At 37.6% G+C, this 18,550-nt stretch overlaps 1 protein-coding gene across 1 annotated transcript in view; it reads left to right on the plus strand.

Annotated features, from left to right (window-relative positions):
- CADM2 (cell adhesion molecule 2) overlaps window positions 1-18,550 on the plus strand; it is a 215,706-nt gene that overhangs the window by 118,137 nt on the left and 79,019 nt on the right. Inside the window, exon 6 of the mRNA XM_009890102.1 lies at window positions 1,279-1,369. Coding sequence (XP_009888404.1) covers window positions 1,279-1,369 — 91 coding nt within the window. The remainder of the gene's footprint in view (window positions 1-1,278; window positions 1,370-18,550) is intronic.

Consider the following 18,550-nt stretch of genomic DNA (forward strand, 5'->3'; position numbering starts at 1 on the left):
GTGTTTAACAGGACCGTTAGCATCTCAACAAGAAATGATATCGTTACAGCATATCACTTTTTTCCATTTGATTTTGTAGGGTCATATTGTCATGCACTTTCACATTTGCTTGATAATAGGCTACCTGTGGTGTCGCTACTACCTCACTGCTAATGAAAACAGGAATTGCAAATTGGATGAGACAAAACTTAGATACCCTGGATATGCAGGTTAAAGTATTTCTTGTGCCATAGATTAAGATGTCTGTTTCGTATTAAGAAACTGTGGAGGAAACAAGAATTTGTATTTTCATATTGAGTCTGAAAATTTTCCTCACTATGAATATGAACTCTTTTTTCCTTTTCCTAAGGAAAAAACTGTTTTATATAGAGATGTTTCTTTCTTTGTGGTCTTTTTTTTTTTTTCCTTATAAGAGGTGCCCCTCTAACTCATGTAAAATATTTTGATTATGAGAATATATCCTTGCAAGTCAGCTGGCAAAATGTTTTAAAAGTTAAATATCTACTGTGAATGCTTTATTCTGCATTAATTCACTGTAGTTATATTGTGTATCTTTCTGCAATTAAAACTATAAAGTTAATTCCAATGTATAGGAATAGTATTTTAAATTTTTGGGACAGATTGCAAACTTTTATATAGTGCTTTTTTTGCAGATATTTAAAACATTCGCTTTGTAAATTTTGTTTAAAAAAAAGAATGTTCTGTTTTAGGGAAAGCATTATTGCATTTCAGAAATAATATCCTGTAAAATGCCTGTAACAAGGTATTTTATCTGAAAGCCTATTGTGGCTTTCTTATTATGAGTTTCAAGCTTCTGCAACAATAAAAGTGTTCTTATTCAAATGTATATTATTGCATTCATTCCTCTAATAGCAGCATTGCATCATATCAACCTATAAATAGACAAAGAAGCAATTGCGCAGAGTACTTGTTATTCATCCTCAATATTTTTTATTTCGTTGTTAGGTATCAGGCTTTGGAATAGTTGTATGGGGTTTTTGCATTGAATACGGAATAAAAAAAAGTTATTTCCTCTGAGTATACACGTGCTTTCTATCAGTGTTTCCTGGGGATATAAAAATTTACTGGTTTAGTTCCATTGGTCGTTTTTATTGCCTTCCTGAAGACAATGAAAATTGCACAAGACTCCATATAAAAGCATCTCCACGTGTAAATTAAATCTATGGTACAGTCTTTTGTAAATAGAGAAAAATGTACTCTTACATAATAAATCTTTTTTGTGTATATCAACAAGATGTCTATTTTTTTTCTTCCTAGATACACCTTTAGTTAAAATCATTTCTTCCAATTCATGGCCTGAAGAAGGACAATCTATAATTTTGACTTGTGAATCCAAAGGAAAACCAGTGTAAGTGATTTAACAAGTAATATGTTTTTGTTATTTTCCTTATTCTGCTGTGATTGCAATCTTCAGCTGCAGAAATCTGCTGTTTTTGTCTCATCCTGGGGTGTAAAGTAGTCTCTGGTATAGAAAACCCCTTGAAGCCTGTCTTCATTAAGTGTCTATAGAAGATTGGTCTTTTACTTTGTCATCTATTTTAGTTTTCAGGAGGAATTCCAGCTGTGAGATTATTTTTTTTTTTCAGTCAGGTATATCAACCTGAAAGGAGTGCAGACTTAATCAGTCACTGTTTACATCATTGAACTGATGATAGCAGCGAAAACGTCTCATGAAAATCTTCCTACATCAACTAGCCTCAGAGAAAATATATTGAATTTTCTGGATGCTTTGGCTGTCATTAACAGGGGAATTTGAAGTTTAATGATATGTGCATGTTGGCTGACTGTTTCTACCAGAATTTGAAAAGATGTAGTCTGCTTTAGGAATATAAATTGTTTTACTTGGAAATTAACATCTCCTGCATCAGTATCTTTTAAAGGCAGATCTGCAGAGATTAACTCTTGCACAGAATCTACTATTTAAATGGACTTCACTCTTTAAAACAGTATATCCTCAAATTACCTGCTTTATATTTCCTCATAAAGATACATAAATAATCCAATTGCTAAATATTAACTTAATATGAATCAAGTTTCTTAAATATTCACCCTCTGCTCAAAAGATTAATATATATTGTTATATGTAGTGGTGACACAGCTTTAGAATGGTCTTGAAAATGATAGTGCAATAATATTTCTGTTCTAGAAACGGTGCAAATTACATGCCAAAAATCACGTCACTTAGGGCTGAATTTCTCTCTGGTGTAAATTCATGGAATTGCTTAGTGTAGGAACCTGAAGTCAGATTTAGGTCAAGTCAGGCATTTAAGTCCAGAATTTCTATTTTGAAAATCTCTTCTGAATTTATTCTGGCATCATTTAAACTCCATAAGTACTTTTCTTTTTTCATGTTATATCGCTTTATCATTTTAAAGCAACTCCTCCATCCAAATCTTGACGGGGCTGAGCAACTCAGCGTCTAGACCATGCTTCTACCCTGCTTGAGACCAGAACACTGGGGGTCCATCTAATTGGTCTTGCATGATGCTTAGTGCAATTGGTCTTCTGTGCACCTATGTACTTCTGAAGTAATATGTATTTCTGAGATAGGTACCTCTGTAGGTAACTCACAAAAATCAGTTGCAAGCCAACTCTTATTTTTATAATATACTTGAAGGAGAAGGAATTTTCCATCTACCTAATAGCCTTTGAGCATTCACTACGTATCATGAGATACCGAGTCTATTTCCCCATTAATTTCAGATTCAGCAGAAGATGTGGAAGTGCTTAATTTTAGGAAAGAAGTCAGCCCTGATTGCCCTGAGTGTGCTGTTGATGTATGATATTTAGGATTTTCCCTATTTCAGTGGTATTGTCATGACTTAACAGCTACGTGCCAAGCGCTCTGTTTGGCTTACAAACTTCAGGCATCCTAGCCCCGGGTGCTTGATTTTCACTATTCATCCACTGTAGGGATAAAGATTTAGAAGTAAGCCAGTCATTACATATTTTTAATTACCTGTTGTCAGTGTGGAGGACAGTTTGGCCCTTAACATTTGGAGGTTTTAAATCGTAAGAAACTTTGGAGGTTATGAGTTGATTTCTTCATTTTGTTATTTTTAGTTTAGCGAGTTAGCTGCGTGGTTACAGATGATGTAATCAGTATGTGGGGGGGAGAGGAGGTATAGGTGTATAATACCAGCCATGGGTTCTAGTCCTCCCAATGATTTCACCTGCCACTGAGTATTACAACAAGGAGGCATCACATTTTTTGGTTTCTGAGTGTATGGAATCATTTCAACTGTCTTTAAACATCTGCACAGTAGATATTTATGTCTGAGCTGCTCACTTGGGCTTCCCTTTTTATTCGGTGGAGATATTTAGGCACTATTATAACATGACTGGTCTGATCTACATTAGAAAACTACAGAAGAGCTAGACTGGACCATACCTCTGCCACTTTATCTCCATATTTAAACAGTTCATTCAGTCAGATAGCTACCTCTATATTTTGGGATATCAAATATATATGTGTCTAAATATAGACATTTATATCAAACTTTTTATATCAAATGTTTAATTTTGGTCAGACGCATCTCACTCTTTGTCTGCAGCTTATAACCACATTTTCATAACCTTCATTGAAAATGGGCTAAATTTTTTTTCACATGCCAAAGATGTCACTTTTTTAAAAAAAGAGACAACTAATCTTTTCAGATATTGGGTTTTCCTCTAGACCTCTGTGTTTGCTAGTCATTTCTGAAGGCAGTAAAAAAACTATAAAAGTGGTATGTTTCAGCTTGACATACACAGTATTTTCTATTTGGTACACTAAATCTTGTAGATATTCTTTTTATGTTACCATTAGGAGACATTGGTTAAAACATACTAATTCAAATAGAGGTGCAATTGAGGTGTTTAGGGATTTATTTATTTTTTTTTTTAATTAGAACTCAGTTGCAACCTTAATGTATTCAAATGCAAACCTTACATGTGGTTTTGAAAGGGCAGCCAAATAAAAACTCCACACCACAGAATTATCAAGGCAGGGCACCTGTATGTGGTAGCCTTTGGGGCACAAATATTTTGCCAATAAATGCACCTCTAATTGTCCATACCACAAGAACTGCCAACATCAGCTGCTCTGTATTGCTTCATTAGGTCAGTCTTTCACGGCGCAGAGCCAGTAATAAATAGGCATCCTCCTGGGAGCAGTTTGCAGTTGCTTAGCATGAGAAACAGTAATGTCATGCTCCCAACCTACATTATGATTACCTTCTGGCTTGTAAGAGGGAGAGAAATTGGAGAGGTCCACAGGGCCCAAATATATCAGTGATGCAAGATAAGGGATGAACTGTGGACTTTGTGGAGAGCTCAAAGCCAACCATGGTCCTCCATAGCCATTTACACCCCATGGGTTAATTTCTATGCACTGTCAACTTTATGTCACAGTTACAACAGTCTCTCCTTTTTCCTGTAGGCAGCAACAGTGAATGAACACTTACTTATAGGTACATTTCTCTTATATCTCAGAGCAATTTTCACAAGCTTCAAAATCACACTGGAGGTGAAAATGGAGAAAGAATTAAGCTGGGTTATGGCTGTGGTGACATTCATGGTAGTTATAGCTGCTGCAGAGTAATTCTTTCACAAAAGGGAAAAGCAGAATGAGGCTAAAGCTAGAACATACTTACCCCATCTTACACCTTATCACCAAGACCCTTCTTGCAGGGATTCTGTCCCTCATATCATGTGCATCATGGATACCCAGATACTGTGTTTCAAAGCTACAACACAATCCTAAGGAAAAGCTCTACCTAACTTAGGGAATGGGAGGGAAGCCTTGCTCAGACCAGCACCTCTGGGAAATCAACTGCCCTCTGCATCTCCTGCTAAAACAGCATCCTCCAGAGATATAGCGGAGAGGTGAGGAACAAGTGCTTTATTCAGTGTGAGAAATGGGGAATTAAGGCCCTGCTAAGGTTTCATACTTCAGGGTATAAGATTTGTCTTGACCAGTCAATGACCATGGCTTTGGACAAGAGAAAAAGTGGCCTCAGACACTCAGATGTGTGCGGCATTGATTGTTGCAATGTGTGAGATGGGCTGGAATTATCCCAGACTCTGAGGTTGCTATGAGTGGGTTTGTGTTGCCCCACATTTCTGGTCTTGATGCGGACAGCAGTGTTGGAACAGGAGTTCAGACAGTGGGCTAAGGAGAAGAGAAGTGGGGGAGGTGGGAGAGGGGATGGAGAGGAAGACGGAAATGTGGGTGAGCCATTTTGAATGACCCGGTGAAGCAACATGAGAGGGCGTAAGAGCGAGTGCACAAATTCTGTAACTGTGCTGCTTTATCCCTTTGTTCATCACTGTGAGGATGAGCATAGCTCTGACTCTGGTCATGACCTTGTGCTTATTGCTATTAGGGGAATTACTTTGGAGGCAGGACCTGTTCTTCTGGGTAAGCACTGTATTGCTGCTATAGAAGTGTGATGATACCAATAAAAAGAGCAGGCCGGGATCCTGCCTGTTCTGCGATGGTTTTGCAGAGGAAGGCTATGTGGGGGATTAATAAAGTGTCGCAGATTGTTACAGACTCCACCACATTTCCCTCAGGAGTATGTGTTGTGGCTGGTGCAGCTTCAAAGCAGAGGCAGGGTGCCTGAGAGGTGCTGGGGAGGTTACTGCAAGAGCCATTGGCCCTTGGGTTTGCCCTTAGGGGCTCTGATGGGACATGTGTCATGACACCAGTCCCATGTGGTGGGCTGACACACTGACCACAGTGTTGAGTCAGAACAGGAGTGGTAAGATGGCAAGGAAAGGAGGCTTCCTCATACATTGCCTTCCAAAAGACCTACCTCTTGGTTCCGTATGCAACCCTGGCTAAATTTATTGCCTCCAGGATCCAGCATCAAAGTTTGAGTATTCTCTAAAAAAATCAAGTTATGCTTGTAGATTTAGACCTCTGAATTTGATGATGTTCTGGGCCAGTTTGTGTAGCACTTGGGGAACCAGTTTTAAACGACAGTGGAAAGCTGGTATTTGGAATATTGTATGCATAAAGATAGGATATATTAAATTAAAATTTTCTATTGGTGGAAAGGAAAAAAGAGGAAATATATTCATCAGTTTACCAAAGAGATTGTTTTTAAACAGGCCTTATAAACATAACTCACTATAGAAACATAACCTATTATCTGTAATATTTTAAGGGAACTTGAGATAGCATTTGTGAGGATTGCTGTCCGATTTATCAATGCCCAGTTGGTAGACCAAATTTAAGAGTTTTCTTTCGTAAAAAATCTAGTAGGTGTGTTAGTGTCAGCTTAGGCTCTTCTTATGCAGGACTCAGTTGCTGGTTTGTTCACCCTATGGAGAATTTTAATAATGACATCCAATTTTATTTTTTTAAAAAAATTCTAGGTAAGAAAGTATTTAGCCATTTCTCTGCATAACTTAGGTCAAGACACCCTGACATTACTATTTAATAGCATTCCTCTTTCAGAGATACTATTTTATAGTTTCAAACCAAATTGAAGCTAATCTTTTGTCATTTCAATCCTTAGAGCTATTTTGTTTCCAGTATTGTTGGCTAGATCCCTAGAAAGTTGTCAGGCTATAACATTTTAGTAAATGAACTTGCCTAATATGTTTGTAAGTTGTCAGTGGCTCTTTTTAATTTATTTCTTTTTTAGCATAATATAGTTTTACCTGGGCTTTGTTTATTTTTCAAAGAAGGAAATGTAATTAAGCTTCAGAAATCAGACATTTTTATGAACTCGTATGTAATGTCTAGACTTTTCTGAAGTCATATTGCCTGACAATATTTTGAGTGTTTCAAAATAAACAAAAGAGAGCTGTAAAAAATAAAAACCAAAGAACAAAATGATCATTTACAATGTCATCTGTGCTTACAAAAGATTTTAAAAGCCAATGTTTTCTTATTGCAAGTTGGAGCTTCTACACACCCTTGTGTCTTAGCAATGTAGTCTAGTGACTCAAAACTGACCCAAAAGTGAACTCAAAACCTGCCCCATAATGAAAAAAAGGTTCAATATTTAATATCCTTAGCCAGTGCTCTCACCAAAGCATGCATGAAATATGGGGGGGTTTTAAGTCAGTGTCATTTCAGCAGAAAGAATGTCAAAATATAATGGAATAATTAGGACACAGGAAACAAAGAGAGAGTTGGCTGTCTCCTGTGTGCTTTAAAGAAATGTCTTTCCATTCCGTGCAGCTCATGGGAATCATAGTATAGTGGGTTGACTAATGTAAAGTGAATATTTGGCCTTGTTTGAAATAAATAGGAAAGATTTTTATTTCAGGGGAACACTCATATACGTATCCTTCATTAGAATAAAATTGTTCATAAGCTCATAAAAAGGTTATAGAGAAAAGAACAATCAGTAATAAACACTAATATTATATGTACCCAGTAATATATAGTAAAATAAACATTTTAATAGCAGAAAAACTGATCACTTTTAATAATGAGGGCACACCAAATAATCAAGCTTGCACTATAAAGCTATTGTAAACTATGGGTAAGATATCACCACAGAAAGTTCTATCTTTTGTAGTACCTATTTAAAGAAGACTCCCTTGAGTGAGACAAACATTTTGCAAAGGCTGATGGACACATGTATTAATAATAATAGAGAAATATACAACACCGTGCTGTCAGTGATCCCAGCAAGTGGCTGTTGCCTTTGAGAAGGACATGACAGAGCTCTAGGTGAAAAGAGAAAACTTAGTGAAGAGAGTTAACGAGGATTCAGTTACCTGAAAACAGCAGAGGCTGGACTCATACTGACTCATGTTGAGCCAACTGTTGGCCAGGACCCCCAGGTCCTTCTCAGCTTAGGTACTGGATTTTGCATCTGTCCTTGCCGAATTTCCCTGCCTCCCATGAGGGACCTGCTGGCCCGTTCCTCCAGCCTGTGGAGGCCCCTCTGAATAGTGGCCCTCCCCTCAAGTATACTCAGTACAGCCACAAGTTTGGTGTAAACAACTAACTTAAGGAGAGCACATTCCACTGCCTCAGCCAGGTCTTTGATACTAAGCAGTTAAACAGGACAGGACCCAGGATAGACTCCTGAAGAAGTCTGCTTGTACACAACCACCAGGTAGAGTGTCCCTTCAACCCAATGGTCCAGCCAGTTTTTCTCCCATCAAGTAGTACACACATCCAGGACAACAGTGATATCCCAGCCTAGATACAAAGAATACCATTGAAGACAGTGATAGAAGACTTGCTAAAGTCAAGGTAGATAACATACACTGTCTTCTTCATCTACAGATGAAAACCAGAAATGTTTATTTCATGAATCATTTTGTCACAAGCTCAAGGATAAAATGCATTATAAAGAAAAGAATAGAAAATCTCTTCCTTCATCTGAATAGTTACCTTAGTTCAAACTAATTCAAAGTGGAAAGACCTCTGAACCTGAGGAATGTATTTTGGGAAATGCCAGAAGGGACACATTTGGATTTCCTGTCTTTCATTATATGATGAGAAACATCATAATTCTTTGCTTCTTGAAAACTATGGCATTATGGGCAGGATAAAGCCTTTGAAGAGGATTCCTGACTCTTTCAGTGGAATAGTAATTATGAATGGTAGCTATGAATGACCTGTACGACTCAGGTCTTATTTGATGTATGCTCTCAGAACACAGAATTAAAATAATTTCTTCGTTGGTGTTCATATGGTTCTTCCCCCTGGTATCTGAGAACTTGGCAAATGTTTAAATGTTTCTTTTTATCACACCTATGGACAATTAGGGTATTCAATTGCCTCAACTTTACAGCTGGGAACTGAAGCAGAAAAAAAATCCTAAGATGAAATTGACAAATAGATTAGGTATATGTTATGTCTAACATTTAACACAGTCCCCATTTTCCCGGGAGTATTTGATGTGACAAAGCATCACACTCAGAAGATAGCTCATCGTTGGTTTGAATTGTAACACTGAGTTCTTAGCACATCTACAAATCTATGCGCAAGCATCTGAAATCAGAAACTAGCAGAGAAAATAGCGGAAACCCACTTGACATTCAGCTGTTAACATTGTGGTGTAAGTAGTTCGCCAACATTGCTTTGAAACTACACCATAATGGCAGGTTTAGATTCTGAATCATTAGTGTAATGGCCAGCTTTTTGTGGATGTACAATTCTTTCTTTCCTACTTTGACATGATACACTTCCCAGCTTCTCTAGCAGGTGAGATGGAGTTTCTGTAAGAAATTATCTCATTTTCTGCATGAATTTTATTCACTGAGGAGTACTATCTGGTTTGTGCCATAAATACCTAGCAGCCAAGAAAGGAATGCTAGTGTCAACTCCGTCTGTATGAATTATCATAATGGATCTGGAAAAGCATGCATGTTTCTGTGTTTATAAATCACCTTGCAGAATGAATCCACAGCCCAAGCTAGATGCTCAGGCACTATCAATAAATATTAATGATTTGGAAAATTGGATGAATTTGTCCATATCCAGGATGAAATATTATTATAGCAAAATATGAACATAGTATCAGAGTATTTTTCCCTTAAGTTTAATACGTATTTGTTCATAAGATATCCTGAATTGTAAGAGCCTATTTCCAGGTTTCTCTGGAAAAGACCACCTACAACTGATATCAAGTCGGTGAAAAGAAGGAAGGAAAGTTAGATGCTGGAGTTCCACTGTTTTGTGATTAGGTCTGGACAATCTTTGTCTTAAGCAGAGAGGTGGGTGGGTTTATATTTTGAATTTTGTTGTAACTTCATTTAACAAACTGGGACTGCCCCTGGCCTCCTTTGCCTTGATCCCTGAACTAGCAGTGACCTCTAATACCTCTCAGTAACTGAAGTATCTCTTTATCTCACATTTATGCCATCTGAGCACTCTGAGTTTACAGTTAAGTTTCCAGGGGCTCGTCACACGCATCTTTGGGCAAGATTATCTAAATACATTCTTGAATAAATGCTTACATATATAGGACCAAGTCTTGTGTCTCTGGGTGTGGACTCATACAAAGGTAGGAGCCCCTCCTCACAGTTCTCGGCCCTCTGTTCCTCGTCACTGGGGAACAGCTCTCAGGATGGCTCAGGCTTTTCTATTCCTGTCTTCTTCCTCGCTTTCTGTCCATTCCAAGTTGCCTTTCTTCGGACTTGGCTTGTTCAGTAATTAGATAGAGCCTGTCTCCTACAAATACAGAGAGTATCTCTGTCCTGTCTGTCTCTTCTGTCTTGTTCTAGTTTCTCGAAAAGTTTCTTCTTTGTCTTTTTTTAAACAGTGCTTTTTCATCTTTGTATCTTTATCCTATTTAGGCTTTCCCTATATTCTTTTCTGGTTTTAGAAGTGTGAACTTCCATTTCTCCAAGAGGAACTGATTATATTTGAGTAGGTGATTATTAACTCAAAACCAACCTGCTGTTAACTTCATCTGATGGGATATAGCCCATGTCAGCTAACGTTAAACACTCTGTATCCCATGGTTATTGTCAACCACATAGAAATTTCTTATCATCAGCCACACTTGTAAGTTAAGCATCTAGTTTCTCCACTCATGTAGATAGCAGTGTCTATATAAAGAGAGCTTTATCAGTATTAAATACTACATTTCAAGCTATTTCAGTCAGGAAGGTAAAGAGAAAATATATCATGTGCAACATAGACTGATCACACAGCATGTGACAGAAGGTTTGTAGATTGGAATACACGTAACTGTTGATAATGGTGAACCTTTTCAGTATCCAAATTCTGTGCCAAGTTTATTTTTAAAACAATTCTAGTTAATAGTCACTGATGCCAGCCCAAACCTCTGTTGAAGCCAAACTTGGCAACGTTTGCCAGTACTTTGCCATTGTTGCTGTAATTACTTTCTTTGGATAGTCGACCAATTTTTAAATTATTGTCATTTTGAAGGAGTTCATCCTAATGATATCTGCTGCCTAGATTTTGTAGGGATCTGTTATACGCTGGGTTGAATGAGTGCTCATTTTCAGTAAAATGCTCTAAAATCTTATGAATAATATGATATGAATTGTAGAAAAAATCTTCCTAGTGAAACTTTGCAGATAGGTAGTTTGTCTTTGCAAGAAAAAGCCAATTATTTTAAAGGATTATGTAAATACTCAGCTTGTAACCTTCTACACCAATATTTCATTGACATTACACCTCCACTGTGGAATTATGCTGTGATGTAGTAGATAACATATTAAGAAGCAGGTAATATTTTTGCTGAGATAGAGCATGTATATTTAATAGATTAAATTTCAGTTTGTGTTAAACATCCTGGCCGTCTGGGAGGTTGTATCTTCTTTTCGCAGCTGGGACCTTCTATGGTTTTGTTTTTTTTTCCCCTGGTATTTTGCAGTGAGTAGGGAAATTGGTGTTATAAAAAGTGTGACACAAAAAAAAAAAACCAACCCAGGTGGGAGCATTAGTGGCTGTCTGAAAATTACACTTTACAATAAAGCCTCCTGCAGTGCTTAAGAACTTCCCCTTTAGTGTTCTGTAAAATGATCACATTGCCTAATAGGCTCAATTCAATAATTGCTTTTCTTCTTTTTTAAGTGTCCCTTGTCTGCAGTGTTTACACATAAAATAGTGCAGAAAGTACAGTGTGAAAAACAACTAAATGCAGCATTTTTAGTGCTCATTAAATCCATTTTGCATGTATATGGCTTTGGAAATAATTCTTTTCCTTGCTCTCAGGTGGGAACACATTCTAAAATAAAAAAGGCCCGTGGAATAGAATACTAGATAAAATTGAAATACAACATGGGTAATTCTAATTAAGGACTGGACTGGAAGTTAAAACATAAGAAAAAAAAATGTTTGGCAGAGAATATGATGCTCAGTCTTTTAGATACTTCAGTTTCTATAGATGAGGGATTAGCTACACTCACAGGTAAAATTACAGCAGTCTTGAATCAACCATTAGCAGTAGAACATAAGAAGACACATTAGTACAACTCTTTCAGCACAAATCACACTCACAATATTTGATCTGTTACAGTTACAGAAACAAAATTTGTTCCCTATGATCTGGAACACCCAGTGTCATGGAGAGCAACAGCTCATTGCATATCGGCATTCTTACCCCATATTTATAGCAGCATAGTACCCTGAGAACATATGCGTGCTGTAAGCTAGCAGGGTAAACCACCATCCTTCTAAAGGAAAAGAAGTGTGCATTTAAATAACAGCATAAGGAGGGCACCTTAAAATCACGTTAGGATTTTGTTGGTTTTTTTTTTTTTAATTTCTTTGTTGTATGTGGTGTTCTTTCATTCAAAACCTCACATCTCCTGTTCTGAAGACATAACTTCTCTTTATGAAGTTGGACACTGATTTTGAATTGCTACTTTTTTCCCTTATTGAGAATAGTTTGTATGGTTCCTTTCTCCACTGCTAATTTACCTTTTTCAGTTCGTTATTTTCAATACAGAAATTACTTTTATTTTTCACCCTTACCTAGTTTTCTGGGTCTGTTAGATATACTTTTTCTTAAATTACAATTATCTATTTTTTCCCTATTTTTAAAGCACCCAAAACAGGAAGAAGCAGGTTTCTGTGACTTGGTCTATTATACATCAATTCTGTATATTTACTATGATCTCAAGCTCTTGGTACAGAACTCAAGCTCAGAGTGTAACCTTTTTTGAAATCACTGAATCGCTGTGGAGCTGTAGGTATTGGCCTGTTCACCTCAAAGCTGAGGCTCATGTATGATTAACGGTGTAGGTATTGGCCTGTTCACCAGTCATTGCAAAGCTGAGGCTCATGTATGATTAACGTGCAAACGATGTGCAGAAAATGAGCACTGGAAGAAAGGGTTTAATTGACAAACTCAAATACAACCTTCTGCCTGATCATCCTTCTCCAGAATTATAAATTCTCAGTCGCTGTGCAAATTTTAAAAAAGGGTATGAATGGAATGAGTATAGGAGGGTAACAATAACGTTGCGTCTGGTACATGCTGTTGGAATGGCTGTTTTATATGTGAAAGGCAAAGCCACAGGTGAGTTGTGTGGGTTTTTTTAAGTGAGCACTGAAGCTTGTCCCTGCATTGTTCCTGCCTAATACTGCACTAGTACTCCTACTGCACTTGCACCAGAGATACCCGTTCACTAAATCCAGTGCTTGCTTACATCATTTTCTAAAACTATATTGGAAATTGTCCTTTCCCCACAAAACTGAGACTGAGTCCCTATTGGCAGCAGTTATCTTTGCTACAGAACAATCAAAGAGAACTGTTTTGAAAGGTGATGAAATGGTTCCACTGCACAGCAAAGAGATTTTGCCCCATCACTGAATAGGCAGTGAGACCTGTTCACAAACCCATTGAATTAACCAGTGTTGCGTGCATAAATTATTGTTCTTTTTTCTGTCGTTTTTTGGGTGACACTCTTTGTTCTCCTTTCCTGAGAGTTATTGCTGGGAAAAAATCATTTGATACAGTTGTTCTCAGTCACTCTGAGAGAGTACTATTCTGACATATATTTTGACAAATATGCTAAATGGGTGACATATTTGCAAAATATATGGTGTTTGTATGGATGGAAGGAAGTGCACATCTCTCCACACAAAGAACTTTGTGGCATTAGCCCAGCCAATTAAGCCATGTGCTAAGGGCTGGAAAACAAAGGTTAGAAAAATATCGGAAGATCCTTTTGAAGATGTAAGCTTAACACTACTGTTTGATGTGTGAGCATAGCCCTAGAACAAATGGAGACGACAAGGGAAGGGGGATTGTGGTTCTGACAGGCATGGCAGGCATCATGTAAGAGAATGAATAAATTAGCACCATTAGCGTAAATTAACACTACTAGTGTAAATGACAAATTATTCATTGTTCATTTTAGATAGTCTTTCTATTGAAAGGAAACTCTCAGAGATTTCTCAGACCTCAGTTTGGCTAGGTAAAATGAAATTTCCATAGTCAAAGCTTAGTATTTAAAGTACCACTGTAAAATGTTTCCAAAATTTATAAGACCTGAGGAAAGGCTGAGTCTGTGATTTATAGTCTTGCAAAGGAGAGCAAAAGCGGTGGCCTAGAAGGACACAGAACCACAAGGAGAAGAGAACTGCCAAGGAACTGCTATAGCTGATTGCCTGGTTTGTCCCTCATTTGAAAACCTGCTATAAGCAGCTGAGGGGCTGGGCAGCCATGGCCGGGCTCTTCATGGTAGATAACCCAGTCAGGGAATGATCTTACTGGGAGACAGTGGTGAGTCCGCTGGATTTTGGCTGGTGGGGCTCTGAATAGAATATTTCATTGCAGATGTGTGTGCTGAGCTGCACGCATACGTGGTTTTGTGTGTTATGCAGCAGAGGCTTGAGAGCACAGTCTTGTACCAAAAAAAACCAACACAGGTTATTCATTATCAAAATAATACAAACAAGATGAAAGTATTTAGTGTTTATACATTGGAAAACAGAAAAAATGGCTACTACTTAGTTGTAGTGGCGTGGGTCCTTGGGGGGTGGCAAGAGGGAGGTAAGTGGGAGACAGGTCAGTGTTTCTACTTATTATTTAATTGTGATTTGGGTGGGGTTCTTTACTTTCTATTGCTCTCAAATATTCCTAGCCTATCTTCTTACCTCACACATACGATTTCTAGAACATTGCAAATGGAGTCAGTTTGTCCCAGGGAGCAGCAGTTTGAGGGAGCTCTCAGCACCGTCTCAGGTCTACGTTCAGCTTGTTCTTTAAAATGTATTTACTTGCAGTTTGCACCTAAAGGCAAAAAACAAGGTCTAGACAATTATATGGTAATCAACATCAAAAAGGAGAACTACATAAAAACGAAGAATCTTGTTAAAAAGAAGCCAAAAGGGGCAGCTAATAGAATTAGATCTTTCCAGGCAGCCTGAGAACTATGTTAGAAAAATACAAAAAGAGTTTAGAATCACAGGGTCAATACATTTCACTTAGCAGAAACACTTGAGAAGGAGAAACTGGTGAGGCTAAGCAGAAGAGTAAGCAAACTAATAAAAATGGCAAAGCCATAATTTGAAAAGCTGAAGTTGTTTTCCAAAGGAAAGAGAAGATCCTTAGATTTTGGCAGATTAAATATGCAAATGTGGTAAGCCAAACTACCAAAAAAAAGAGAAAAAAATGTTTGAGGAACAACGAGCAAAGGGAATGGAAAGTAATAAATACTCTTTCTTGAAATATATCAGGAAGTGTGCCAGTACATTTCTAGGACCAACTGAGGATCAAGATATAAGGGTAAGCCAGATGAATTTGCTACATCCTTATTTACTGTGGAAGAAACTGGATGTATTGCAGACCAATTCCCTTTTTTTCTGAGGCGCTCACTGGCAAGATTTTCTTAAATGGACTGTGGAGGAGGTTGTGGAACAAGCAGTCAAAATGAGCAGTAACAAGCCAGCAGGACCAGATGGTTTCACCCCAGTGTTCGAAGGGAATTCAAGGATGAGATTGATGAATTATGAACAGTGACAGGAAACTTCATGCTTAAAACCACCTCGCTAACACAGGGCAATGGGGCTTCAGGAGAGATCCCAGAATGTGTGAATGTGTAGAACTGACATCTGGGCTTCACAAATAGTAAAAACTACAAAAAGGACTAGAATTAGCAGACATCTGAATAAAAACAAACTTTCTGGGGAGAATCCCTTTTGCAGAAGGAAAGTCCTATCTCATAAACATATTGGAGTTCCTTGAAGGGCACAGAAAATGTGCCTTGTGGTGGCCTATGTGATATAGAGGGGAAATATTACAGATGTTCTCAAAACTGTAAATGGTAAAGAGATAGTTGTTAGGGATTGTTGGTTCATTCTCTCTTCAGATAGAAATGTTTAAGGCTGAATTAAGCTCCTAAGAACCAGTTTTGCTGGAAAGTAAGGAGGTCATTTTTCATACAATGACTGGTAAACTTTGGGAATTTGTTGTCAGTGGATATGGCAGATGTTTAAAATTTGTGGTAATTCAAGGAAAACTGTTCATGCAAAGTAAAATCCTTAAGGTTTACAGAATATGTTTAAACTGTGCTCGGTGTCAGATGTGTCTGAGATAGCTGTAGGTTGGAGGAGTGCTTGAAGAGGCAACATCTGTGCTTGGCCTGTTCCCCAGACATCTGCTTATCCCTTGTCTTGGAGATAAGGCACTGGGCTAGCTGAACTGTCTGATCCAGTACAGCTGTTTCTGTGCTGTTATGCATTGAATATAGACTGTTGTGGCTTGCTAGGACTAGGTGCTAATGGAGCTGGGTCTCATTGAGAGCTTGAGGATATCTCCTTTGCAGTGCTAAAATTATTACCATGAAGGTATTAATGAATAATTTTCTATGTGAGAGAAGTTTGGGTGAACTAAAGCACTCCCCTCTGTCTGGAGATCATGGTACATTTGAGAGAAAAAAATCAAACTCCTGTAAGTAAATAATGTTTGGGGTTTTTTTTTCCTTTATTGTATTACTGTTTCATAAGTTGTTTTTAGATATAAAATAAATTGACATAGAACACAGTATAAGACAGCTCTGAAATATAAATAATCATAAGTTCCCATTGTATTTTTATTAAAATTTCATTATATTCTCTTGAAAGCGTGAAGCATTTTATTATTTATTATGACCTAATACAGTGTACTTCAACACCAGATTTTTTTTTACACTGGTGAAAAAACATAACTGAGGTACAAAGATTTTATGGTGTATTTCCATTCCTTTGGTGCTCCTATAACTGTTATAAATACCAACAAACATTCGGTTACTTGTTGAGAAGAACCCATGATTCAACTAAAGATCTTAGAAATGTCGCTGTTATGGTTAGTTATTAAAGGTATCTTATCTGGTGTAAAGAGGATATTCTGCTACATGTCCCAAACTTCATGATGTTCTTAGGTGCACTGAAAGGCAAGAAGTGCATACCTTGGTTAATGAGGGTTGGTACTGAAGATTTTGTATACCTCTTGCTTGTCATTCAAGTTGCAGTACTGCTACTTTTATCAGCTCTCTGGGTGTTGTCACTGCACCTCAAATGCATGAAGGAATTTTAGTTTAATGAGGCTGCTCCTTGACTGTGCTTTACATCAACAGCAAATGGTTTTAAAAAAGTAGTATTTGGACAAGCAAGTAGCTATGAATGAGATTTTCAACTGTTTCCTTAATGGGAAAAGCAGAAGTGAATCAGCCACTCTTGATTTTCCTCTTTGATTCTTGTGCCAGCAAGTATTTGACCTTAGCTCAAAAAATACATTTGGTGTTTCTTAGATGGGATTTCTCAGCTTATTATAATAACTGAGACAGAGTTTCTTATGAGTGTTAGGACACAGCTCTTACTGAAAACAGTGCAAGTTAGCCATGTGAACATCCATCAGTGTGTCAGCCTGAAATATCTAAGCAGTCTGAGATCCTGACTTGTCAAAAGAAAAAAAAAAAAGTTCATAATAATCTGCTCATTAATACCTTGATATACCCTTCCGGCCTCAATTAGCAGTGGGGATATCGCCAACAGACATAATGTTGATCAAGGAAAAAGAGAAAAGCGAACTGAAAATGCGGTGTGACAGAGTTACCTCTTGTTTCCTCTTTCTCGCAGTCTCCACCATTATCTCTACCTGTAGAGTTGCACATGGCACTTCAGCATAGCCTGTGTAAGCCAAGCTGGTTTCAGAAAATGTACATGTTTTAATTCTACAGTGTGAAAATGTAAAACATTTAAAATAAGTGGCGGTGAATCTCTTTCTGCTCTTTTTCTGTTATTTCTGATAAATCAGTATTTTCCCCAGCTCTTGTTGCCCTGGCTGGGGTTGCAGTATGCTTGTAAACTTGTATGAAGAAACACAGTGTTATAAATGTATCTGAAGACATGCCTGTTGAGAAGATGTTATTTTCCTCCGTTCTATGAAATGCATAGTAACTAAGGTGTGCGCATCCTATCATTATGCTCGGCTGCTGCCTTCCCATTCCCAGCAGTACTTCATTAACATTAGGAGCATAGTTCCTGGTTAATCCCAGTAATTTTCAGCAGCCATTCTGATGCATCCACTTGAGCACCATATTATCTCGATACTGCTGACATTTACATGTCTTTGAAATACATTTTTTTCAGATATTGTCCATTTAATCCACTGCAGTTTCTACCGTCCTTTGTTCTTATAGTCATGCTTTACTTACAGCTGATGAAAAGGAATAATCTACTAATTTCTCAATAGCTCTTAAAGGTTAAGAAGGAATCAACAAGGTGTAAACAGTGGTATAAGAAGCCCAAAGATTTAGCTGTTTGAACACAGACTACATAATTAGAAACCTATAGAACTAGAAATATAGTGAAACCAGGCCATTAAGATTTCTATGTTTAATCAACGATTTTTCATGTGAATGAAATTCTCACATGCCATTTATCATCTCAGCTGTGCTCTGACAGAGAAGAAAAAGCCCCTAGGAACAGCAATAAAACATTTAGGCAAGGTGTGACAATTATTCTTTATATTCACTTACCTGTATACAGTTTCTGCTCTCCTTTCCCCCCCTCCACTTATCTGAGAGTGTAGATCTTCGTTTATGAGGCTGAAAGGAAAGGGATTTGTATTTCTGATTTGCACATCAATACATGGCACCAATCCCA

Source organism: Charadrius vociferus, unplaced genomic scaffold (assembly GCF_000708025.1).
Source record: "Charadrius vociferus isolate BGI_N301 unplaced genomic scaffold, ASM70802v2 scaffold287, whole genome shotgun sequence".
Taxonomy (NCBI): Eukaryota; Metazoa; Chordata; class Aves; order Charadriiformes; family Charadriidae; genus Charadrius; species Charadrius vociferus.